This window comes from Beta vulgaris, chromosome 5 (genome assembly GCF_026745355.1).
Source record: "Beta vulgaris subsp. vulgaris cultivar EL10 chromosome 5, EL10.2, whole genome shotgun sequence".
Classification (NCBI taxonomy): domain Eukaryota; kingdom Viridiplantae; phylum Streptophyta; class Magnoliopsida; order Caryophyllales; family Amaranthaceae; genus Beta; species Beta vulgaris.
In genome coordinates, this window is record NC_079206.1 from 10,322,583 (window position 1) to 10,350,304 (window position 27,722).

General features: G+C 31.9%; 4 protein-coding genes, 1 long non-coding RNA gene and 1 pseudogene across 5 annotated transcripts; all 6 read right to left on the reverse strand.

The window, feature by feature from the left end:
- LOC130591334 (uncharacterized) overlaps positions 1-27,722 on the reverse strand; it is a 74,009-nt pseudogene that overhangs the window by 32,005 nt on the left and 14,282 nt on the right.
- LOC125497604 (uncharacterized) lies at positions 3,503-4,365 on the reverse strand. Its single transcript, XM_048644956.2, has 2 exons — positions 4,299-4,365; positions 3,503-4,198 (listed from the first exon to the last, which is right to left on the reverse strand). Exon 2 carries the CDS (start codon positions 4,163-4,165, stop codon positions 3,749-3,751), a length of 417 nt encoding a protein of 138 aa, XP_048500913.2. The 5' UTR covers positions 4,166-4,198; positions 4,299-4,365; the 3' UTR covers positions 3,503-3,748.
- LOC125497602 (uncharacterized) lies at positions 13,854-14,487 on the reverse strand. The gene has a single exon (XM_057394962.1). It carries the CDS (start codon positions 14,452-14,454, stop codon positions 14,038-14,040), a length of 417 nt encoding a protein of 138 aa, XP_057250945.1. The 5' UTR covers positions 14,455-14,487; the 3' UTR covers positions 13,854-14,037.
- On the reverse strand, positions 17,088-17,931 carry LOC125497603 (uncharacterized). Its single transcript, XR_008969347.1, has 2 exons — positions 17,797-17,931; positions 17,088-17,697 (listed from the first exon to the last, which is right to left on the reverse strand). It is a non-coding gene; the product is annotated as an uncharacterized LOC125497603 (long non-coding RNA).
- LOC130591563 (uncharacterized) lies at positions 20,374-21,102 on the reverse strand. Its single transcript, XM_057394963.1, has 2 exons — positions 21,015-21,102; positions 20,374-20,915 (listed from the first exon to the last, which is right to left on the reverse strand). Exon 2 carries the CDS (start codon positions 20,880-20,882, stop codon positions 20,478-20,480), a length of 405 nt encoding a protein of 134 aa, XP_057250946.1. The 5' UTR covers positions 20,883-20,915; positions 21,015-21,102; the 3' UTR covers positions 20,374-20,477.
- Positions 23,516-24,357, reverse strand: LOC125497596 (uncharacterized). Its single transcript, XM_048644946.2, has 2 exons — positions 24,227-24,357; positions 23,516-24,128 (listed from the first exon to the last, which is right to left on the reverse strand). Exon 2 carries the CDS (start codon positions 24,093-24,095, stop codon positions 23,631-23,633), a length of 465 nt encoding a protein of 154 aa, XP_048500903.2. The 5' UTR covers positions 24,096-24,128; positions 24,227-24,357; the 3' UTR covers positions 23,516-23,630.

The window sequence follows — 27,722 nt, forward strand, 5'->3', positions numbered from 1 at the left end:
TAAATTCTTCTTTCTATCATCTAAATAATTATCGCGTGGGTATGTATATATGGATATAATTGGGTGTGTGGACTGGGGGCACCACAAATTTTATTCTTTCAAGCCGATAGATCAATGTTAATTCCAATACGTTTAACAAAATAAAATTTGACTATATGTTCATCCGAATCTGAGTTGTAGAACGTGTGAAAAATATTATGTTTATCCTTTACTCATGGTACTAATTAAATAATTTTAAAATTAGAAAACCTATCATTATATGATTTATACCAATTTTCTTTGGCAATAATTTAAATTGTTCATATCAATTTTCTTTTTGTCAATAAGTTTAATTGTTACTACCAATTCTCTTATTCGATTGGTTTAATTGCTCATACCAATTTTCTCAAACCTTGTTAGAGGATAGAGTAAAGTAAATTTTTTTTCTTTGTTTGAGACATTGACCTAATTTTTTCAATAAAATTTGATTATATGTGTTGGAACACAAGGTGACACTCAAGAAGGGAGGGGGGGTTTGAATTGAGTGACGAAATCTAATCGATTTTCGCAAAACTTCTATTTTGGCACTGTGCCAGACACTGTGCGAAACACTCGTAAATCTTTGATTTGAGTTTCTGCGAAAATTAAACTAAAATTATATGAAATAAATCACTCAAATACAAGATATAAACATGGTTCAATCTCACCTCTGAGATCTACGTCCACACGAACCAAACTCTTTTTATTTCTTTGAATCCTAAAATATCAGCCTCTTGATACAATAAGACTTCCCCACTACTAACCCTAGTAGTGCTCCCAACACTTAACTCTAAGTGTTGCGACTCTCTATAATTATGAGAATACAAAAAGAAAGGATCCTCAACGTGTGCTTCTTATTCAAGCAGATTAGAGGACAATTACAAACTTTGAATAGTTACTCAAACTGACTCAGATAGTGCTATACTCTGTATCTTAGGAAATTTTTTTCAGTTCTTAATATTTCCGATTTTTCCTCTCTGAAAACGTAAATTGTAAAACTGAATTATAACCCCTTGTATAGTACATGGACTGGTCGAAAATCGTTGAAGAAATACTTATCTTTTACTCCTTAATTTAAGGGATAAAACCTTTTCTTTTTAGAAATTAGAGTTTACCCTTTTCATCTTTATCTTAAATTCTAAAAGGATAAATTTTCTTTAAATCCATGTTTATCTATATGTTTGATAACCAATGAATTTTCTTTTTTTTTTTATCTCATATTACTTTGAAAATTCTTTTTCCTAAAACTATTTTCTAAAATCTTATTTTTATCAAAAACTTGTTTTACTTGTTTTTTTTTATCAAAAACTTATTTTACTCGTTTTTATCAAAAACACGTTTTAATTAAAACTCTTTTCTAAAACGTTTTTATTTAAACTTGATTTTCGAATTTTTTTTCCTATTACATAAATATATAGAATTAACATAATTATTTATTTCCTTAACTCTAAGAAAATAATAATCATCCTAATTTTATATTTCTATATTTGGCACATAATATATCACCTAGTTCAAGTACATTACACTTTGCATAAAGTAACTAAACTTTGACTTCAATTTTGATTCTTTCTTTCTTCAAAGTCTTCATTTATTTATTCATTTCTCAACCATCTATCACAAACTTTAATACTATAACATATTATATTATTTTTCATCATCAAAACTTAACATGCACATGTACAACAATGTAGTATCATCCTTATATATTTCTCTATCAAAAGGTTTAATTATTTATATTAATTCTTATTACATATTCACAGTAAGTTGGTCCCAAAGTTATCTTCTTATGTGGGTCGATGGGGGGCTACAAATTCTATCAATGGGACCCATATTATTCTTAAAAGGTCAATCAATCAATGTAACCGTTGTTCTTCAATGTAACCGTTGTTCTTTCATTCAAATGTGATTCCCAAGTCCAAGAAAAAAAAAGTTTTTTTTGATTCATCAGATTAATGCTAAAAATTGGCAAGACCCCTAAAAACTAAGCGATGACCGAAACATTATTAAAATAATAATACATTAAAAAATACCCCCCTCGGGTCTTTAGTAGTTTAATCGTTTCTTTTGCACAGAATTTTATGAGAAATAATATTGTGCGATACAGAAAAAGATAAACTATTATTTATATTAAAGTGGAATGTATGTGTGAAGGAATGTTAGTGGTCCCATTCCACAATCAGACACATTAAAATTGGGTAAACTAATAAGGGACATCTTAAAAATGAATACGAGTAAACGAATAAAGACCAGAGGAGTAAAATTTAGATCATTTGTTTTTCGTTAAAAATTTAAAAATTTATATCAATATTTCATAATGGTTCATAGGCCCAAATTTTTGCTTTTTATGTTTTTATATGGGTAAAGGGTTCTACGGATTCTTTTATTCTCTAGGGCCAACCATTGTTGCTATAGGTTATCAGAACAATTTTTCACTATGATGTAAATATATCGTTTATTGGACTATGATGTAGATAGGCGTATCAAAATTGTTTGTGGTGCAATCACAAAATTGGACTATGATGTAGATAGGGAATACATGAATTCATTTCTTTAGGCCTAGGAATACATGAATTCATTCTTTAGGCCCCATCATGATCACTATAAGTATATAAAAAGTAGTATAATTATACTTCATCCAAATTTTGTTACTTTTGTTGTCTCAAAAAATCTAGGGTTCTATGATATTGCTAAATGATACATGAAAAAAGTTAAGTCACCAAATTTCTCAAAAAAAAAATATCCATTTTGGAATAACATTCATAAATTTTCACAAATAAAAGGTTAACCAATTCATGTAATGTTTCATAATGGCAAGTTCATGCCAAATTATTATTGTAATTATCTTATGTTGGTAGGGGCTATATGAATTCAATTATATTGGCTCCATCATGATTACGTAGTCTAATATATTATTCTTATTCATTCACCAAAATATGATTCCTTGAGCAGCAGGAAAAAATTAAGTGGTCTTAGGTTAATGGTAATAATTGAAGCCTATAAAATGAATTATATGGCACAATTTTTAAAATAGATATAACCTTCCCCCTTTTCTAAATAAGTGTGAAAATTACTTTTTCACTTAGCCCAATGCCCTTCTTTAATCATTAATATATTTAATTACATGCAAGTAAAAGTTATAAATAGTTGATATTTTAAAATTATACTTTGAGAGGAATCTAGTAATAGCCCACTTGAATATGACGTTGTTTATAAAATAGCGAGAAAATAGGGTAAAAAATAATTGATTAATAATGTCAATTACTTGTTTATTTAGAATACTAGAAAGTGTATATAATATGATACAACCAAATTTTTCAGTCACACAATTTACTGATTCATACCAATTTCTTTTACCTTTTCTCTTAAGAGTCTATGTCGATAAAATCATCTAAGATAAGTCAAATCGTTTAATAGGAGACGTAATCTTTTTAACAAATATGATAATATCTTCAAAAATCTATCATGTTCTAGAATTGAGACTTAATTAGTCGGTCGAAATTCTACGATTATCACAATTGGGAAAAGATTGGCGATATAGGAAAAAAACACACATTCACGCATACTCTGTTGAGTAGGAAAAACATATAATTAGATAATTGTTTTGAAGTAGTACATGACCGCATAGGATACTTGAACACTAGTGCAGGAATTTAGAATCCATGTTTTATTTAGTTATACTAGCTAGCTAGTAACCTGCACCGGGATTGATTGGGAGCCATCCCAATCAAGATTAACCCCAAACAACATTGACTTCAATAGAGCCATACTTTCCACTAATGGGTTTCTTATCACTTTCACCAGCAGATTTGACTAGAAACACAGCCTTACCATTTGCAATTTCATCGTCGGAAGAAAGAGTATCATAATCCATCAAGTATGCTGTAATCTCAAGTTCACTCGCTTCGCCAGGCACAACCACCTCATCCCTTTCTAAGGGAATGAATTCCCCAGGCCTTACTTCAATATATTGACTTTGGCTCTTATCAAATAATATAAACTGAGAACCGATGCCGAAGCGACCAGATATATTTCCATAAACATCTGCTGGATCTTCTCCATCTCCATTGATGAGCTTCACACTAATCGTAGCTTGAACATTGTTGCTAAACTTCACCTTCATCGCTTGATATTGCTTAACGCTGGCCATCTTTAATTATAGGGTATATTATATTGTATTCTCCTGTGGACCAAGTATTAAAAATTAGAATGTTAATTATAGATATAGATTAAGTAAGAACAAGCTAATTATTCCAGGAGATCGATTAGGAATAGGCACTTACCTTAAGTTGATATCACGTTCTTCTATGAACTCCAACTAACTGTCTTACTTGCAAACAATAATGCCATGCTTTCCCCCCTTTATATAGGAAATATGCATGCAAAATTCTTTTGTATGTGGGCCGCAAGGAACAAACGTAGTATTCGATGCTCTTCATAATACATGGTAAGGTCATATAAATTCTTCTTTCTATCATCTAAATAATTTCCGCGTGGGTATGTATATATGGATTATGTGGGTGTGGACCGGGGCACCACACATTTTATTCTTTCAAGCCGATATATAAATTTTAATTCCAATACGTTTAACAAAAAAAAATTCGCTATTTTGTCATCCGAATCTGATTCGTAGACCGTGTGAAAAACTTCTGTTTATTCTTTGCTCATGGTACTAAATAAAAAAAAATTAAATTAGAAAACCTATCATTATATGATTTATACCAATTTTCTTTGTCAATAAGTTTAATTGCTCATACCAATTTTCTTTGTCAACAAGTTTAATTGTTCCTACCAATTCTCTTATTTGGTTTAATTGCTCATACCAATTTTCTCAAACCTTGTTTGACGATGGAGTAAAGTAAAAAACATTTCTTTATTTGAAAAATTGACCCAATTTTTTCAATATAATTTGATTATCTGGTATCATACTTACCTATTTTCTCTATCAAAAGGTTTAATTATTTATATTAATTCTTATCACATATTAACAGTAAGTTGGTCCCAAAGTTATATTCTTATGTGGGTTAATGGGGGGCTACAAATTCTATCAATGGGCCCCATATTATTCTTAAAAGGTCAATCAATGTGACCATTGTTGTTTCATTCGAATGTGATTCCCAGGTCCATGAAAAAAAGTTTTTTTGATTCATCAGATTAATGCTAAAAATTGGCAAGACCCCTAAAAACTAAGTGATGACCGAAACATTAAAATAATAATACATTAAAAAATACCCCCCTCCGGTTTTATTAGTTTAACCGTTTCTTTTGCACAGAGTTTTAGGAGAAATAATATTGTGCGATACAGAAGAAAACAATTATTTTATATTAAAGTTGAATGTATGTGTGATGGAATATTTAGTGGTCCCATTCCAAAAATAGAAACATGAAAAATGGGTAAACTAATAAGGGACATCCTAAAAATGAATACGAGTAAACGAATAAAGACCGGAGGAGTAAAATTTAGATCATTTGTTTTTCGTTAAAAAAGTTTAAACACTTATATCAATATTTTCATAATGGTTCATAGGCCCAAATTTTTGCTTTTTATGTTTTTATATGGGTAAAGGGTTCTACGGATTCTTTTATTCTCTAGGGCCAACCATTGTTGCTATAGGTTATCAGAACAATTTTTCACTATGATTAATAATATGCGTTTATTGGACTATGATGTAATTAGGCGTCTCAAATTGTTTGTGGTCCAATCTCAAAATTGGACTCGATGTAGATAGGGAATACATGAATTCATTTCTTTATGCCTAGGGAATACATGAATTCATTCTTTAGGCCCATCATGATCACCATAGGTATATATAGAAAAGTAGTATAATTATACATTCATCTAAATTTTGTTACTTTTGTTGTCTCAAAAAATCTAGGGGTTCTATGATATTGCTAAATTATACAAAAAAGGTTAAGTACCAAATTTCTCAAAAAAAAAAATATCCATTTTGGAATAACATTCATACAATTTTCACAAATAAAAGGTTAACCATTCTGTAATTTCATAATGGCAAGTTGATGCCAAATTATTATTGTAATTATCTTATGTTGGTAGGGGCTATATGAATTCAATTATATTGGCTCCATCATGATTACGGGTCTAATATATTATTTTTATTCATTCACCAAAATATGATTCCTTGAGCAGCAGGAAAAAATTAAGTGGTCTTAGGGTAATGGTAATAATTGAAGCCTTATAAAATGAATTATATGGCACAATTTTTTAAAATAGATATAACCTTCCCCCTTTTCTAAATAAGTGTGAAAATTACTTTTTCACTTAGCCCAATGCCCTTCTTTAATCATTAATATATTTAATTACATGCAAGTAAAAGTTATAAATAGTTGATATTTTAAAATTATACTTTGAGAGGAATCTAGTAATAGCCCACTTGAATATGACGTTGTTTAAAAATAGCGAGAAAATAGGGTAAAAATAATTGATTAATAGTGTCAATTACTTGTTTATTTATATACTAGAAAGTGTATAATAATATGATACAACCAAATTTTTCAGTCACACAATTTACTGATTCATACCAATTTCTTTTACCTTTTCTCTTAAGAGTCTATGATCGATAAAATCATCTAAGATAAGTCAAATCGTTTAATAGGAGACGTAATCTTTTTAACAAATATGATAATATCTTCAAAAATCTATCATGTTCTAGAATTGAGACTTAATTAGTCGGTCGAAATTCTACGATTATACAATTGGGAAAAGATTGGCGATATAGGAAAAAACACACATTCACGCATACTCTGTTGAGTAGGCAAAAACATATAATTAGATAATTGTTTTGAAGTAGTACATGACCGCATAGGATACTTGAACACTAGTGCAGGAATTTAGAATCCATGTTTTATTTAGTTATACTAGCTAGCTAGTAAACCGCTCACCGGGATTGATTGGGACCATCCCAATCAAGATTAACCCCAAACTACATTGACTTCAATAGAGCCATACTTTCCACTAATGGGTTTCTTATCACTTCACCAGCAGATTTGACTAGAAACACAGCCTTACCATTTGCAATTTCATCGTCGGAAGAAAGAGTATCATAATCCATCAAGTATGCTGTAATCTCAAGTTCACTCGCTTCTGCAGGCACAACCACCTCATCCCTTTCTAAGGGAATGAATTCCCCAGGCCTTACTTCAATATATTGACTTTGGCTCTTATTAAATAATTGAAACTGAGAACCGATGCCGAAGCGACCAGATATATTTCCATAAACATCTGCTGGATCTTCTCCATCTCCATTGATGAGCTTCACACTAATCGTAGCTTGAACATTGTTGCTAAACTTCACCTTCATCGCTTGATATTGCTTAACGCTGGCCATTTTAATTATAGGGTATATTATATTGTATTCTCCTGGACCAAGTATTAAAAATTAGAATGTTAATTATAGATATAGATTAAGATGAACAAGCTAGTTATTCAAGGAGATTGATTAGGAATAGGCACTTACCTTAAGTTGATATCACACTCTTCTATGAACTCCAACTAACTTTCTTACTAAGATAAGTTTGCGCGCTTCTCCCCTCTTTTGCTTTCTCTCTGCGTAACTCTTACGCAGGCAGCCATGGCAAGGAAATCGAAGGTAAAACAGAAGGCATCTCAGGCAAACTTAACAAAGATGAAAGGTAAAGGTCCTTCAGAGTCACAAGCTAAAAAAGTGAGGTTAGTTGATGAGGTTATGGGTATCGAAGAACTGGAAATAGAAGATGATGAAGTGGAGGAGATTATGGAGGAAATTTTATCACCGAAATCATCCTTAAAAGATTTGCAGAAACAATCGATGATAAGGAATAACTTCTCAGATTGGTTAGAATCTATCAAGATGTCTGGAGAGAGGATAGAGTCTTCCCAGAATCGCCGGTTTGAAGGTAAAATTGATCCAGTACCAATTTTATTCTCACCTGAAACTGAAATTGAAAATGTGACGAAAATAGAAATGACTGATATACAACAGGAGATAGATTATTGGAACTCAGCTGTATATTGTTTTGTTATTGGAGCTAACCCACCTGTTCATGTAATGGATGGTTTTTTCCGGAGAATATGGAGGAATATGGGAATAGAGAAGGTAGCAATGGCAAAGAAGGGAGTATTTGTGGTTAGGTTCTCTACAATGGAGAAGAGAGACCAAGTGCTTGTAGGGAATATTCCATTTTTTGATAAGAAACCTCTCGTTGTGAAACCATGGAGTGCGGATGTTGAAATGTGTAAGGAAGATGTTACAGTTATGCCTATCTGGATCCAACTGCAACTCGATTTTAAATATTGGGGGGTGGAATGTTTGGAGAAGATAGTGAAACCAATAGGTAAGCTTGTGAAGCTGGACCAGGCCACAAAGGAAAGAGACAAACTGATGTATGCTAGAGTCATGATAGAAGTGCACACTGGTCAGGAGTTCCCTGGGAGAGTTCATTTTATAAATGAAAAAAATCAAAGGATGGAGGTACCCATTCATTATGAGTGGAAACCCACTGTTTGTGATGCTTGTAAGCTGATGGGACATGAGGCTAGTCAATGTACTAGACCTCTTGTTCAGAAAGTTTGGAGGAAAAAACAAGTGAGAATTGAAGAGGGAGGTAATGTTGATAAAGGGGAAGTACCAAAGCAACAGGAATTTCATCAAGCCAAAAAACCTGTTAGGAGGCCTTTAACTAATTTGGAGGGAGCTGAAACTAGTAATTCATTTACAGTGCTTGCAGAAGTGAATGAAGATAGCATCAAGGAGGATATGGTGCAAAAAGTAAGTGAGGAGCTTGAAAATGGAAAGGAAAAGGATAAAGGAAAAGCAGTTTTGGTGGGTCAAGTTGAATGTGACTCAGGGGGTATGCTAGGGGGTGGAAGACCTCCTGATAAGAATGGATAAGATTCTGATATGGAATGTCAGGGGTCTCAACAGCCAGCAGAAAAAGAAAGATGTAAAGGTTATGCTTAATAACCAGAAGGCTGGGCTGGTTGGACTTCTGGAAACGAAGGTAAAAGCTCACAATATGGGTGAGGTTTATCTTAGTTTATTTAAAGGATGGTGTTTTACAACAAACTCTGCTTATCATAAAGGTGGCAGGATTGTTTTGGCTTGGAATCCTAGTAGTTTTCAGGTCACTATTATACATTGTACTAGTCAATTGATACATTGTATGGTTCAGCCTGTAGGAAATCAGAATACATTTCAGTGCTCTATAGTGTATGCAAGCAATGATGCACATGAAAGAGAAATGGTGTGGCAGGTGTTAGAAAGTATTAGGGATCGTATTCATACTCCATGGGTTGTTGTAGGAGATTACAACTGTATTTTACAGACTGATGAGAGAATAGGGGCGACTGTCAGACATCAGGAGATTGAGAGGCTCCAATTAATGGTTACTAGGTGCAATCTGCAGGATATGTCTAGTACAGGGAGTAGATACACTTGGAATAACAAGCAACAAGGTGAAAATCGAGTGTTTTGTAAACTTGATAGAGCTATGGTGAACTTGCCATGGCAGGAGAGGTTTCCATCAGCTGTCACTCACTTTCTCCCAGAAGGACAATTTGATCATTGTCCTATTGTGATTATGGTCTACCCCTCTCTAGAAATTGGGAAGCAACCTTTCAAATATTTCAAAATGTGGAGCTCTGCACCAGCTTTCTCAGAAGTGGTTAGAAGGAATTGGGAAACAGAAATTCAAGGGACTGTCATGTTCAATGTGGTTAAAAAGTTGAAACTGCTCAAACAGGATCTGAAGAAGCTTAATGCAGAGGGTTTTTCAGACATCCAATGCCAAGATAAGGCTGCATACCTCAAGATGTTAGCATGTCAGCAAGAATTACAGAGGAGGCCTCATGATATGGATGCAAGGAGAGAGGAAATACATGCTTGTCAGTGTTACAAGAGAATTCATAGTAGCTATCAATCTTTTCTTGCTCAAAAAGCTAAATTGCAATGGAGTAAGGATGGGGATGAAAACACTACATTGTTTCATCAGTCAATCAGGGCTCGAAAGCTGAATAATACAGTGTATGCTATTCATGATGAGAATGGCCAGTGGAAAGAGCAACTTCAGGAAGTAAATCAGGCTTTTCTGAATTACTATCAGCAGTTATTGGGGTCTAAGATGGAAAATAGAACAAAGGTGAAGCAAGTGGTGATTGAGAAGGGGCCAGTGTTGTCAAGAGATCATATGCAAACTTTAGAGAGACCTTATACTGCCCAAGAGGTCAAGGAAGCTCTATTTTCCATCCCAGGAGATAAAAGTCCTGGTCCAGATGGTTATGGAACTCACTTTTTTCGTGACTCATGGGCTATAGTTGGGGAAGAGATCACACAAGCCATCCTTGATGTCTTACACAATGGTAAACTCTTAACTGAACTCAATGCTACTGTTTTAACTCTTATTCCTAAGGTGAACTGTCCTAATTCAGTTACAGAGTTTAGACCTATAGCATGCTGTAACACAATGTACAAGTGCATTACAAAGATGATTTGTAACAGGTTAAGTCTTATCTTACCTGATATTATAGCTGAAAACCAGGGGGCTTTTGTAAAAGATAGATACATTGCATATAACATAATGGTTTGTCAGGACCTAGTGAGACACTATGGGAGAAAAAACGAAAAACCTAGCTGCATCATGAAGCTTGATTTGAAAAAAGCTTATGATACAGTAGAATGGGATTTTTTAGAAGAAATGTTAATTGCTTTGAAGTTCCCTGAGAAGTGCAGGAAGATGATCATGACCTGTGTCAGGACTCCTAAGTTCTCCTTAAGGGTGAATGGAAGCCTTCATGGTTTTTTTAGTTCAAAGAGAGGTTTGAGACAGGGGATCCTATTTCACCCCTGTTGTTTGTGATATGTATGGAGTACCTCACCAGGATAATGAAATGTGTGGAAGTTCATCCTTCTTTCAAATTTCACCCCAGGTGCAAGAAAAGCCAACTCACTCACATGGCGTTTGCTGATGATATTATATTATGCTGTGCTGGTGATATCCCTGCTATTTACACCATGCTTAAGGCACTTAAGCTTTTCTCAGCAACTTCAGGGTTGCAGATAAGTGAAGCTAAATCAAACTTCTATACAGCAAAGAATGAGGTTATTTGGAATCAGGTACTCTGGAGACCTGAAGCTGTTTACAAGAGATTAAAACTAAGTATTCAGCAAAGAATCAGAATGGTTCAATCAAAGAAGCTTAGTAATAGAGATCAAAGATGGTTGAATAGTAGGATGGAAAATGTATAGATGATGTTCTGTTATTCAGAGTTCCAGTTAATGAAGGGGCCAACCTAGTTGGGCTGTTTATTTCTGGAACTTCTGGTTAGGTTGTAAAAAAGTTTTTTGGTGATATTATATTTCTCTTACTTAGCAAAAAAAAAAAAAAAAACTTTCTTACTTGCAAACAATAATGCCATGCTTTCCCCCCTTTATATAAGGAACATATGCATGCAAAATTCTTTTGTATGTGGGCCGCAAGGAACAAATGTATTATTCGATGCTCTTCATCATACATGGTAAGGTCATATAGATTCTTCTTTCTATCATCTAAATAATTTCCGCGTGGTATGTATATATGGATATAAGTGGGTGTGGACCTAGGCACCACAAATTTTATTCTTTCAAGCCGATATATCAATGTTAATTCCAATACGTTTTACAAAATAAAAAATTCACTATATGTTCATCCGAATCTGATTTGTAGACCGTGTGAAAAACATTCTGTTTATCCTTTGCTCATGGTACTAATTAAAAAAAATTTAAATTAGAAAACCTATCATTATATGATTTATACCAATTTTCTTTGTCAATAAGTTTAATTGTTCATACCAATTTTCTTTGTCAACAAGTTTAATTGTTCCTAGCAATTCTCTTATTCGATTGGTTTAATTGCTCATACCAATTTTCTCAAACCTTGTTAGACGATAGAGTAAATTTAAAAAATTCTTTGTTTGAAACATTGACCCAATTTTTTCAATAAAATTTGATTATCTGGTATCATACTTACCTATTTTCTCTATCAAAAGGTTTAGTTATTATACTAATTCTTATCACATATTAACAGTAAGTTGGTCCCAAATTTATCTTCTTATGTGGGTCGATGGGGGGGGGGGGCTACAACTTCTATCAATGGGCCCCATATTATTCTTAAAATGTCAATCATTCAATGTGACTATTGTTCTTTCATTCAAATGTGATTCCCAGGTCCATGAAAAAAAGTTTTTTGATTCATTAGATTAATGCTAAAAATTGGCAAGACCCCTAAAAACTAAGTGATGACCGAAATATTAAAATAATAATACATTAAAAAATACCCCCTCCGGTCTTTATTAGTTTAACTGTTTATTTTGCACAGAGTTTTAGGAGAAATAATATTGTGCGATACAGAAAGAAAGATAAACTATTATTTTATACTAAAGTTGAATGTATGTGTGATGGAATGTTTGTGGTCCCATTCCAAAAATAGAAACATGAACAATGGGTAAACTAATAAGGGACATCCCAAAAATAAATACGAGTAAACGAATAAAGATCGGAGGAGGAAAATTTAGATCATTTGTTTTTTGTTAAAAAATAAAAATTTATATCAATATTTTCATAATGGTAGTAGGCCCAATTTTTGCTTTTTATGTTTTCATATGGGTAAAGGGTTCTACGGATTCTTTTATTCTCTAGGGCCAACCATTGTTGCTATAGGTCTATCAGAACAATTATTCACTATGATGTAGATATGCGTTTATTGGAGTATGATGTAATTAGGCGTCTCACAATTGTTTGTGGTCCAATCTCAAAATTGGACTCTGATGTAGATAAGGAATACATGAATTCATTTCTTTAGGCGTAGGGAATACATGAATTCATTCTTTAGGCCACATCATGATCACGATAGGTATATAGAAAAGTAGTATAACTATACATTCATCCAAATTTTGTTACTTTTGTTGTCTCGAAAAATCTAGGGGTTCTATGATATTGCTAAATGTATACCCATAAAAAGGGTTAAATGACCAAATTTCTCAAAAAAAATAAATCTATTTTGGTATAACATTCATACAAATTTCACAAATAAAAGGTTTACCATCTTGTCAATGTTTCATAATGGCAAGTTGATGCCAAATTATTATTGTAATTATCTTATGTGAGTAGGGCTTATGAATTAATTATATTGGCTCCATCATGATTACGGTAGTCTAATATATTATTCTTATTCATTCACCAAAATATGATTCCTTGAGCAGTAGGAAAAAATTATGTGGTCTTACGGGTAATGGTAATAATTGAAGCCTTATAAAATGAATTATATGGGACAATTTTTTAAATAGATATAAACTTCCCCTTTTCTAAATAAGTTTGAAAATCACTTTTTCACTTAGCTCAATGCCCTTCTTTAATTATTAATGTATTTAATTGCATGCAATAAAAGTTATAAATAGTTGATATTTTAAAATTATACATTGAGACGAATCTAGTAATAGCCCACTTGAATATGACGTTGTTTAGAAAAAAGCGAGAAAATAGGATAAAAAATAATTGATTAATAGTGTCAATTTCTCGTTTATTTATAATACTAGAAAGTGTATTATAATATGATACAAACCAAATTTTTCAGTCACACAATTTTATGATTCATACCAATTTCTTTTACCTTTTCTCTTAAGAGTCTATGATCGATAAAATCAACTAAGATAAGTCAAATCGTCTAATAGGAGACGTAATCTTTTTAACAAATATGATAATATCTTCAAAAATCTATCAGTGTTCTAGAATTGAGACTTAATTAGTTCGTTGAAATTCTACGATTATCACAATTGGGAAATGATTGGCGATATAGGATAAAAACACACATTCACGCATACTCGATCTGTTGAGTAGGCAAAAACATATAATTAGATAATTGTTTTGAAGTAGTACATGACTGCATAGGATAGTTGAATACTAGTGCAGGAATTTAGAATCCATGTTTTATTTAGTTATACTAGCTAGCTAGTAACACTGCACCGGGATTGATTGGGAACCATCCCAATCAAGATTAACCCCAAACTACATTGACTTCAATAGAGCCATACTTTCCAGTAATGGGTTTCTTATCACTTACACCAGCAGATTTGACTAGAAACACAGCCTTACCATTTGCAATTTCATCATCGGAAGAAAGAGTATCATAATCCATCAAGTATGCTGTAATCTCAAGTTCACTCGCTTCTCCAGGCACAACCACCTCATCTCTTTCTAAGGGAATGAATTCCCCAGGCCTTACTTCAATATATTGACTTTGGCTCTTATTAAATAATTGAAACTGAGAACCGATGCCGAAGCGACCAGATATATTTCCATAAACATCTGCTGGATCTTCTCCATCTCCATTGATGAGCTTCACACTAATCGTAGCTTGAACATTGTTGCTAAACTTCACCTTCATCGCTTGATATTGCTTAACGCTGGCCATCTTTAATTATAGGGTATATTATATTGTATTCTCCTATGGACCAAGTATTAAAAATTAGAATGTTAATTATAGATATAGATTAAGATGAACAAGCTAGTTATTCAAGGAGATCGATTAGGAAGGCACTTACCTTAAGTTGATATCACGTCTCTTCTATGAACTCCAACTAATTGTCTTACTTGCAAACAATAATGCCATGCTTTCCCCCTTTATATAGGGAACATATGCATGCAAAATTATTTTGTATGTGGGCCGCAAGGAACAAATGTGTTATTCGATGCTCTTCATCATACATGGTAAGGTCATATAGATTCTTCTTTCTATCATCTAAATAATTTCCGCGTGGGTATATATATATGGATATAAGTGGGTGTGGACCGGGGCACCACAATTTTATTCTTTCAAGCCGATATATCAATGTTAATTCCAATACGTTTACAAAAAAAAATTCACTATATGTTCATCCGAATCTGATTTAGACCGTGTGAAAAACATTCTGTTTATCCTTTGCTCATGGTACATAATTAAAAAAATTAAATTAGAAAACCTATCATTATATGATTTATACCAATTTTCTTATCAATAAGTTTAATTGTTCATACCAATTTTCTTTGTCAACAAGTTTAATTGTTCCTAGCAATTCTCTTATTCGATTGGTTTAATTGCTCATACCAATTTTCTCAAACCTTGTTAGACGATAGAGTAAATTAAAAAAAATTCTTTGTTTGAAACATTGACCCAAATTTTTCAATAAAATTGGATTATCTGGTATCATACTTACCTATTTTCTCTATCAAAAGGTTTAATTATTTATATTAATTCTATCACATATTAACAGTAAGTTGGTCCCAAAGTTATATTCTTATGTCGGTCGATGGAGGGCTACAAATTCTATCAATGCGCCTCATATTATTCTTAAAAGGTCAATCAATCAATATGACTATTGTTCTTTAATTTCATTCGAATGTGATTCCCAGGTCCATGAAAAAATATTTTTTGATTCATCAGATTAATGCTAAAAATTGGAAAGACCCCTAAAAACTAAGTGATGACCGAAATATTAAAATAATAATACATTAAAAAATACCCCCTCCGGTCTTTATTAGTTTAACTGATTATTTTGCACAGAGTTTTAGGAGAAATAATATTGTGCGATACAGAAAGAAAAACTATTATTTTATACTAAAGTTGAATGTATGTGTCATGGAATGTTAGTGGTCCCATTCCAAAAACAGAAACATGAACAATGGGTAAACTAATAAGGGACATCCCAAAAATAAATACGAGTAAATGAATAAAGATAGGAGGAGTAAAATTTAGATCATTTGTTTTTCGTTAAAAAATCTTAAAAATTTATATCAATATTTTCATAATGGTACGTAGGCCCAAATTTTTGCTTTTTATGTTTTCATATGGGTAAAGGGTTCTACGGATTCTTTTATTCTCTAGGGCCAACCATTGTTGCTATAGGTTATCAGAACAATTGTTCACTATAATGTAGATATGCGTTTATTGGAGTATATGATAATTAGGCGTCTCACAATTGTTTGTGGTCCAATCTCAAAATTGGACTATGATGTAGATAGAGAATACATGAATTCATTTCTTTAGGCGTAGGGAATACATGAATTTATTCTTTAGGCCCCATCATGATCACGATAGGTATATAGAAAAGTAGTATAACTATACATTCATCCAAATTTTGTTACTTTTGTTGTCTCGAAAAATCTAGGGGTTCTATGATATTGCTAAATTTATACCCATAAAAGGGTTAAGTGACCAAATTTCTCAAAAAAGAAAAATCCATTTTGGAATAACATTATACAATTTCACAAATAAAAGGTTTACCGATTCTTGTCAATGTTTCATAATGGCAAGTTGATGCCAAATTATTATTGTAATTATCTTATGTTGAGTAGGGGCTATATGAATTCAATTATATTGGCTCCATCATGATTACGTAGGTCTAATATATTATTTTTATTCATTCACCAAAATATGATTCCTTGAGCAGTAGGAAAAAATTAAGTGGTCTTACGGTAATGGTAATAAATGAAGCCTTATAAAATGAATTATATGGACAAATTTTTAAAATAGATATAAACTTCCCCCTTTTCTAAATAAGTTTGAAAATCACTTTTTCACTTAGCTCCAATGCCCTTCTTTAATTATTAATGTATTTAACATGCAAGTAAAAGTTATAAATAGTTGATATTTTAAAATTATACTTGAGACGAATCTAGTAATAGCCCACTTGAATATGACGTTGTTTAGAAAAAAGCGAGAAAATAGGATAAAAATAATTGATTAATATGTCAATTTTCCGTTTATTTATAATACTAGAAAGTGTATATAATATGATACAAACCAAATTTTTCAGTCACACAATTTTATGATTCATACCAATTTCTTTTACCTTTTCTCTTAAGAGTCTATGATCGATAAAATCAACTAAGATAAGTCAAATCGTCTAATAGGAGACGTAATCTTTTTAACAAATATGATAATATCTTCAAAAATCTATCATGTTCTAGAATTGAGACTTAATTAGTCGTTTGAAATTCTACGATTATCACAATTGGGAAAAGATTGGCGATATAGGGAGAAAACACACATTCACCCATACTCTATCGTTGAGTAGGCAAAAAATATAATTAGATAATTGTTTTGAAGTAGTACATAACTGCATAGGATAGTTGAATACTAGTGCAGGAATTTAGAATCCATGTTTTATTTAGTTATACTAGCTAGCTAGTAACACTGCACCGGGATTGATTGGGAACCATCCCAATCAAGATTAACCCCAAACTACATTGACTTCAATAGAGCCATACTTTCCATAATGGGTTTCTTATCACTTCACCAGCAGATTTGACTAGAAACACAGCCTTACCATTTGCAATTTCATCATCGGAAGAAAGAGTATCATAATCCATCAAGTATGCTGTAATCTCAAGTTCACTCGCTTCTCAGGCACAACCACCTCATCTCTTTCTAAGGGAATGAATTCCCCAGGCCTTACTTCAATATATTGACTTTGGCTCTTATTAAATAATTGAAACTGAGAACCGATGCCGAAGCGACCAGATATATTTCCATAAACATCTGCTGGATCTTCTCCATCTCCATTGATGAGCTTCACACTATCGTAGCTTGAACATTGTTGCTAAACTTCACCTTCATCGCTTGATATTGCTTAACGCTGGCCATCTTTAATTATAGGGTATATTATATTGTATTCTCCTATGGACCAAGTATTAAAAATTAGAATGTTAATTATAGATATAGATTAAGATGAACAAGCTAGTTATTCAAGGAGATCGATTAGGAATAGGCACTTACCTTAAGTTGATATCACGCTCTTCTATGAACTCCAACTAATTGTCTTACTTGCAAACAATAATGCCATGCTTTCCCCCTTTATATAGGGAACATATGCATGCAAAATTATTTTGTATGTGGGCCGCAAGGAACAAAGTGTTATTCGATGCTCTTCATAACAATGGTAAGGTCATATAGATTCTTCTTTCTATCATCTAAATAATTTCCGCGTGGGTATATATATATGGATATAGTGGGTGTGGACCGGGGCACCAACAATTTTATTCTTTCAAGCCGATATATCAATGTTAATTCCAATACGTTTAAAAAATAAAAAATTCACTATTGTTCATCCGAATCTGATTGTAGACCGTGTGAAAAAACATTCTGTTTATCTTTGCTCATGGTACTAATTAAAAAAAATTTAAATTAGAAAACCTATCATTATATGATTTATACCAATTTTCTTTATCAATAAGTTTAATTGTTCATACCAATTTTCTTTTGTCAACAAGTTTAATTGTTCCTAGCAATTCTCTTATTCGATTGGTTTAATTGCTCATACCAATTTTCTCAAACCTTGTTAGACGATAGAGTAAATTAAAAAAAAAATTCTTTGTTTGAAACAGTGACCCAATTTTTTCAATAAAATTGGATTATCTGGTATCATACTTACCTATTTTCTCTATCAAAAGGTTTAATTATTTATATTAATTCTTATCACATATTAACAGTAAGTTGGTCCCAAAGTTTATCTTCTTATGTCGGTCGATGGAGGGCTACAAATTCTATCAATGGGCCCCATATTATTCTAAAAGGTCAATCAATCAATATGACTATTGTTCTTTATTCATCGAATGTGATTCCCAGGTCCATGAAAAAATGTTTTTTGATTCATCAGATTAATGCTAAAAATTGGAAAGACCCCTAAAAACTAAGTGATGACCGAAATATTAAAATAATAATACATTAAAAAATACCCCCCTCCGGTGTTTATTAGTTTAACTGTTTTTTTTGCACAGAGTTTTAGGAGAAATAATATTGTGCGATACAGAAAGAAAGAAAAACTATTATTTTATATTAAAGTTGAATGTATGTGTGATGGAATGTTAGTGGTCCCATTCCAAAAACATGAACAAGGGTAAACTAATAAGGGACATCCAAAAATAATACGAGTAAATGAATAAAGATAGGAGGAGTAAAATTTAGATCATTTGTTTTTCGTTAAAAAATCTTAAAAATTTATATCAATATTTTCATAATGGTACGTAGGCCCAAATTTTTGCTTTTTATGTTTTCATATGGGTAAAGGGTTCTACGGATTCTTTTATTCTCTAGGGCCAACCATTGTTGCTATAGGTCTATCAGAAACAATTATTCACTATGATGTAGTATATGCGTTTATTCAGTATGATATAATTAGGCGTCTCACAATTGTTTGTGGTCCAATCTCAAAATTGGACTACGATGTAGATAGAGAATACACGAATTCATTTCTTTAGGCGTAGGGTATACATGAATTTATTCTTTAGGCCCCATCATGATCACGATAGGTATATAGAAAAGTAGTATAACTATACATTCATCCAAATTTTGTTACTTTTTTTGTCTCGAAAAATCTAGGGGTTCTATGATATTGCTAAATTTATACCCATAAAAAGGGTTAAGTGACCAAATTTCTCAAAAAAGAAAAAAATCCATTTTGGAATAACATTCATACAAATTTCACAAATAAAAGGTTACCGATATTCTTGTCAATGTTTCATAATGGCAAGTTGATGCCAAATTATTATTGTAATTATCTTATGTGAGTAGGGGCTATATGAATTCAATTATATTGGCTCCATCATGATTACGGTAAGTCTAATATATTATTCTTATTCATTCACCAAAATATGATTCATTGAGCAGTAGGAAAAAATTATGTGGTCTTACGGGTGATGGTAATAATTGAAGCCTTATAAAATGAATTATATGGACAAATTTTTAAAATAGATATAAACTTCCCCCTTTTCTAAATAAGTTTGAAAATCACTTTTTCACTTAGCTCAATGCCCTTCTTTAATTATTAATGTATTTAATTACATGCAAGTAAAAGTTATAAATATAGTTGATATTTTAAAATTATACATTGAAACGAATCTTGTAATAGCCCACTTGAATATGACGTTGTTTAGAAAAAAGCGAGAAAATAGGATAAAATAATTGATTAATAGTGTCAATTACTCGTTTATTTAAATACTAAAAGTGTATATAATATGATACAAACCAAATTTTTCAGTCACACAATTTATGATTCATACCAATTTCTTTTACCTTTTCTCTTAAGAGTCTATGATCGATAAAATCAACTAAGATAAGTCAAATCGTCTAATAGGAGACGTAATCTTTTTAACAAATATGATAATATCTTCAAAAATCTATCATGTTCTAGAATTGAGACTTAATTAGTCGTTTGAAATTCTACGATTATCACAATTGGAAAAGATTGGCGATATAGGATAAAAACACACATTCACGCATACTCTGTTGAGTAGGCAAAAACATATAATTAGATAATGTTTGAAGTAGTACATGACGCATAGGATAGTTGAATCCTAGTGCAGGAATTTAGAATCCATGTTTTATTTAGTTATACTAGCTAGCTAGTAACACTGCACCGGGATTGATTGGGAACCATCCCAATCAAGATTAACCCCAAACTACATTGACTTCAATAGAGCCATACTTTCCAGTAATGGGTTTCTTATCACTTCACCAGCAGATTTGACTAGAAACACAGCCTTACCATTTGCAATTTCATCATCGGAAGAAAGAGTATCATAATCCATCAAGTATGCTGTAATCTCAAGTTCACTCGCTTCTCCAGGCACAACCACCTCATCCCTTTCTAAGGGAATGAATTCCCCAGGCCTTACTTCAATATATTGACTTTGGCTCTTATTAAATAATTGAAACTGAGAACCGATGCCGAAGCGACCAGATATATTTCCATAAACATCTGCTGGATCTTCTCCATCTCCATTGATGAGCTTCACACTAATCGTAGCTTGAACATTGTTGCTAAACTTCACCTTCATCGCTTGATATTGCTTAACGCTGGCCATCTTTAATTATAGGGTATATTATATTGTATTCTCCTATGGACCAAGTATTAAAAATTAGAATGTTAATTATAGATATAGATTAAGATGAACAAGCTAGTTATTCAAGGAGATCGATTAGGAATAGGCACTTACCTTAAGTTGATATCACGCTCTTCTATGAACTCCAACTAATGTCTTACTTGCAAACAATAATGCCATGCTTTCCCCCTTTATATAGGGAACATATGCATGCAAAATTATTTTGTATGTGGGCCGCAAGGAACAAAGTGTTATTCGATGCTCTTCATCATACATGGTAAGGTCATATAGATTCTCTTTCTATCATCTAAAAATTTCCGCGTGGGTATAATATATGGATATAGTGGGTGTGGACCGGGGCACCACAAATTTTATTCTTTCAAGCCGATATATCAATGTTAATTCCAATACGTTTTACAAAATAAAAAATTCACTATATGTTCATCCGAATCTGATTTGTAGACCGTGTGAAAAAATTTGTTTATCCTTTGCTCATGGTACTAATTAAAAAAAATTTAAATTAGAAAACCTATCATTATATGATTTATACCAATTTTCTTTATCAATAAGTTTAATTGTTCATACAATTTTCTTTGTCAACAAGTTTAATTGTTCCTAGCAATTCTCTTATTCGATTGGTTTAATTACTCATACCAATTTTCTCAAACCTTGTTAGACGATAGAGTAAATTAAAAAAAAATTCTTTGTTTGAAACATGACCCAATTTTTTCAATAAAATTGGATTATCTGGTATCATACTTACCTATTTTCTCTATCAAAAGTTTAATTATTTATATTAATTCTTATCACATATTAACAGTAAGTTGTCCCAAAGTTATCTTCTTATGTCGGTCGATGGAGGGCTACAAATTCTATCAATGGGCCCCATATTATTCTTAAAAGGTCAATCAATCAATTGACTATTGTTCTTTAATTTCATTCGAATGTGATTCCCAGGTCCATGAAAAAATATTTTTTGATTCATCAGATTAATGCTAAAAATTGGAAAGACCCCTAAAAACTAAGTGATGACCGAAATATTAAAATAATAATACATTAAAAATACCCCCTCCGGTCTTTATTAGTTTAACTGTTTTTTTGCACAGAGTTTTAGGAGAAATAATATTGTGCGATACAGAAATAAAGAAAAACTATTATTTTATATTAAAGTTGAATGTATGTGTGATGGAATGTTAGTGGTCCCATTCCAAAAACAGAAACATGAACAATGGGTAAACTAATAAGGGACATCCCAAAAATAAATACGAGTAAATGAATAAAGATCGGAGGAGTAAAATTTAGATCATTTGTTTTTCGTTAAAAAAGCTTTAAAAATTTATATCAATATTTTCATAATGGTACGTAGGCCCAAATTTTTGCTTTTTATGTTTTCATATGGGTAAAGGGTTCTACGGATTCTTTTATTCTCTAGGGCCAACCATTGTTGCTATAGGTCTATCAGAACAATTATTCACTATGATGTAAGATATGCGTTTATTCGAGTATGTATAATTAGGCGTCTCACAATTGTTTGTGGTCCAATCTCAAAATTGGACTACGATGTAGATAGAGAATACATGAATTCATTTCTTTAGGCTAGGGATACATGAATTATTCTTTAGGCCCCATCATGATCACGAGAGGTATATAGAAAAGTAGTATAACTATACATTCATCCAAATTTTGTTACTTTTGTTGTCTCGAAAAATCTAGGGGTTCTATGATATTGCTAAATTTATACCCATAAAAGGGTTAAGTGACCAAATTTCTCAAAAAAGAAAAAAAATCCATTTTGGAATAACACTTATACAAATTTCACAAATAAAAGGTTTACCGATTCTTGTCAATGTTTCATAATGGCAAGTTGATGCCAAATTATTATTGTAATTATCTTATGTGAGTAGGGCTATATGAATTCAATTATATTGGCTCCATCATGATTACGGTATAGTCTAATATATTATTCTTATTCATTCACCAAAATATGATTCTTGAGCAGTAGGAAAAAATTAGTGGTCTTACGGGTAATGGTAATAATTGAAGCCTTATAAAATGAATTATATGGCAATTTTTAAAATAGATATAACTTCCCCCTTTTCTAAATAAGTTTGAAAATCACTTTTTCACTTAGCTCAATGCCCTTCTTTAAGCATTAATATATTTAATTGCATGCAAGTAAAAGTTATAAATAGTTGATATTTTAAAATTATACATTGAGACGAATCTAGTAATAGCCCACTTGAATATGACGTTGTTTAGAAAAAAGCGAGAAAATAGGATAAAAAATAATTGATTAATAGTGTCAATTTCTCGTTTATTTATAATACTAGAAAGTGTATTATAATATGATACAAACCAAATTTTTCAGTCACACAATTTATGATTCATACAGATTTCTTTTACCTTTTCTCTTAAGAGTCTATGATCGATAAAATCACTAAGATAAGTCAAATCGTCTAATAGGAGACGTAATCTTTTTAACAAATATGATAATATCTTCAAAAATCGATCATGTTCTAGAATTGAGACTTAATTTGTCATTTGAAATTCTACGATTATCACAATTGGGAAAAGATTGGCGATATAGGATAAAAACACACATTCACAATACTCTGTTGAGTAGGCAAAAACATATAATTAGATAATTGTTTTGAAGTAGTACATGACTGCATAGGATACTTGAATACTAGTGCAGGAATTTAGAATCCATGTTTTATTTAGTTATACTAGCTAGCTAGTAACACTGCACCGGGATTGATTGGGAACCATCCCAATCAAGATTAACCCCAAACACATTGACTTCAATAGAGCCATACTTTCCAGTAATGGGTTTCTTATCACTCCACCAGCAGATTTGACTAGAAACACAGCCTTACCATTTGCAATTTCATCATCGGAAGAAAGAGTATCATAATCCATCAAGTATGCTGTAATCTCAAGTTCACTCGCTTCTCCAGGCACAACCACCTCATCTCTTTCTAAGGGAATGAATTCCCCAGGCCTTACTTCAATATATTGACTTTGGCTCTTATTAAATAATTGAAACTGAGAACCGATGCCGAAGTGACCAGATATATTTCCATAAACATCTGCTGGATCTTCTCCATCTCCATTGATAAGCTTCACACTAATCGTAGCTTGAACATTGTTGCTAAACTTCACCTTCATCGCTTGATATTGCTTAACGCTGGCCATCTTTAATTATAGGGTATATTATATTGTATTCTCCTATGGACCAAGTATTAAAAATTAGAATGTTAATTATAGATATAGATTAAGATAACAAGCTAGTTATTCAAGGAGATCGATTAGGAATAGGCACTTACCTTAACTTGATATCACGCTCTTCTATGAACTCCAACTAACTGTCTTACTTGTAAACAATAATGCCATGCTTTCCCCCCTTTATATAGGGAACATATGCATGCAAAATTATTTTGTATGTGGGCCGCAAGGAACAAATGTATTATTCGATGCTCTTCATCATACATGGTAAGGTCATATGGATTCTTCTTTCTATCATCTAAATAATTTCCGCGTGGGTATATATATATGGATATAAGTGGGTGTGGACCGGGGCACCACAAATTTTATTCTTTCAAGCCGATATATCAATGTTAATTCCAATACGTTTTACAAAATAAAAAATTCACTATATGTTCATCCGAATCTGATTTGTAGACCGTGTGAAAAACATTCTGTTTATCCTTTGCTCATGGTACTAATTAAAAAAAAATTTAAATTAGAAAACCTATCATTATATGATTTATACCAATTTTCTTTATCAATAAGTTTAATTGTTCATACCAATTTTCTTTGTCAACAAGTTTAATTGTTCCTAGCAATTCTCTTATTCGATTGGTTTAATTGCTCATACCAATTTTCTCAAACCTTGTTAGACGATAGAGTAAATTAAAAAAAAATTAATTGTTTGAAGCATTGACCCAATTTTTTCAATAAAATTGGATTATCTGGTATCATACTTACCTATTTTCTCTATCAAAAGGTTTAATTATTTATATTAATTCTTATCACATATTAACAGTAAGTTGGTCCCAAAGTTATCTTCTTATGTCGGTCGATGGAGGGCTACAAATTCTATCAATGGGCCCCATATTATTCTTAAAAGGTCAATCAATCAATATGACTATTGTTCTTTGATTTCATTCGAATGTGATTCCCAGGTCCATGAAAAAATGTTTTTTGATTCATCAGATTAATGCTAAAAATTGGAAAGACCCATAAAAACTAAGTGATGACCGAAATATTAAAATAATAATACATTAAAAAATACCCCCTCCGGTCTTTATTAGTTTAACTGTTTATTTTGCACAGAGTTTTAGGAGAAATAATCTTGTGCGATACATAAAGAAAGAAAAACTATTATTTTATACTAAAGTTGAATGTATGTGTGATGGAATGTTAGTGGTCCCATTCCAAAAGCAGAAACATGAACAATGGGTAAACTAATAAGGGACATCCCAAAAATAAATTCGAGTAAATGAATAAAGATCAGAGGAGTAAAATTTAGATCATTTGTTTTTCGTTAAAAAAGCTTAAAAATTTATATCAATATTTTCATAATGGTACGTAGGCCCAAATTTTTGCTTTTTATGTTTTCATATGGGTAAAGGGTTCTACGGATTCTTTTATTCTCTAGGGCCAACCATTGTTGCTATAGGTCTATCAGAACCATTATTCACTATGATGTAGATATGCGTTTATTCGAGTATGATATAATTAGGCGTCTCACAATTGTTTGTGGTCCAATCTAAAAATTGGACTATGATGTAGATAGAGAATACATGAATTCATTTCTTTAGGCGTAGGGAATACATGAATTTATTCTTTAGGCCCCATCATGATCACGATAGGTATATAGAAAAGTAGTATAACTATACATTCATCCAAATTTTGTTACTTTTGTTGTCTCGAAAAATCTAGGGGTTCTATGATATTGCTAAATGTATACCCATAAAAAGGGTTAAGTGACCAAATTTCTCAAAAAAAAAAAAATCCATTTTGGAATAACATTCATACAAATTTCACAAATAAAAGGTTTACCGATTCTTGTCAATGTTTCATAATGGCAAGTTGATGCCAAATTATTATTGTAATTATCTTATGTGAGTAGGGGCTATATGAATTCAATTATATTGGCTCCATCATGATTACGGTAGGTCTAATATATTATTCTTATTCATTCACCAAAATATGATTCCTTGAGCAGTAGGAAAAAATTAAGTGGTCTTACGGGTAATGGTAATAATTGAAGCCTTATAAAATGAATTATATGGGACAAATTTTTAAAATAGATATAAACTTCCCCCTTTTCTAAATAAGTTTGAAAATCACTTTTTCACTTAGCTCAATGCCCTTCTTTAATTATTAATGTATTTAATTGCATGCAAGTAAAAGTTATAAATAGTTGATATTTTAAAATTATACATTGAGACGAATCTAGTAATAGCCCACTTGAATATGACGTTGTTTAGAAAAAAGCGAGAAAATAGGATAAAAATTAATTGATTAATAGTGTCAATTCTCGTTTATTTATAATACTAAAAAGTGTATTATAATATGATACAAACCAAATTTTTCAGTCACACAATTTTATGATTCATACCAATTTCTTTTACCTTTTCTCTTAAGAGTCTATGATCGATAAAATCAACTAAGATAAGTCAAATCGTCTAATAGGAGACGTAATCTTTTTAACAAATATGATAATATCTTCAAAAATCTATCATGTTCTAGAATTGAGACTTAATTAGTCGTTTGAAATTCTACGATTATCACAATTGGGAAATGATTGGCGATATAGGATAAAAACACACATTCACGCATACTCGATCTGTTGAGTAGGCAAAAACATATAATTAGATAGTTGTTTTGAAGTAGTACATGACTGCATAGGATACTTGAATCCTAGTGCAGGAATTTAGAATCCATGTTTTATTTAGTTATACTAGCTAGCTAGTAACACTGCACCGGGATTTATTGGGAACCATCCCAATCAAGATTAACCCCAAACTACATTGACTTCAATAGAGCCATACTTTCCAGTAATGGGTTTCTTATCACTTACACCAGCAGATTTGACTAGAAACACAGCCTTACCATTTGCAATTTCATCATCGGAAGAAAGAGTATCATAATCCATCAAGTATGCTGTAATCTCAAGTTCACTCGCTTCTCCAGGCACAACCACCTCATCTCTTTCTAAGGGAATGAATTCCCCAGGCCTTACTTCAATATATTGACTTTGGCTCTTATTAAATAATTGAAACTGAGAACCGATGCCGAAGCGACCAGATATATTTCCATAAACATCTGCTGGATCTTCTCCATCTCCATTGATGAGCTTCACACTGATCGTAGCTTGAACATTGTTGCTAAACTTCACCTTCATCGCTTGATATTGCTTAACGCTGGCCATCTTTAATTATAGGGTATATTATATTGTATTCTCCTATAGACCAAGTATTAAAAATTAGAATGTTAATTATAGATATAGATTAAGATGAACAAGCTAGTTATTCAAGGAGATCGATTAGGAATAGGCACTTACCTTAAGTTGATATCACGCTCTTCTATGAACTCCAACTAATTGTCTTACTTGCAAACAATAATGTCATGCTTTCCCTCCTTTATATAGGGAACATATGCATGCAAAATTATTTTGTATGTGGGCCGCAAGGAACAAATGTATTATTCGATGCTCTTCATCATACATGGTAAGGTCATATAGATTCTTCTTTCTATCATCTAAATAATTTCCGCGTGGGTATATATATATGGATATAAGTGGGTGTGGACCGG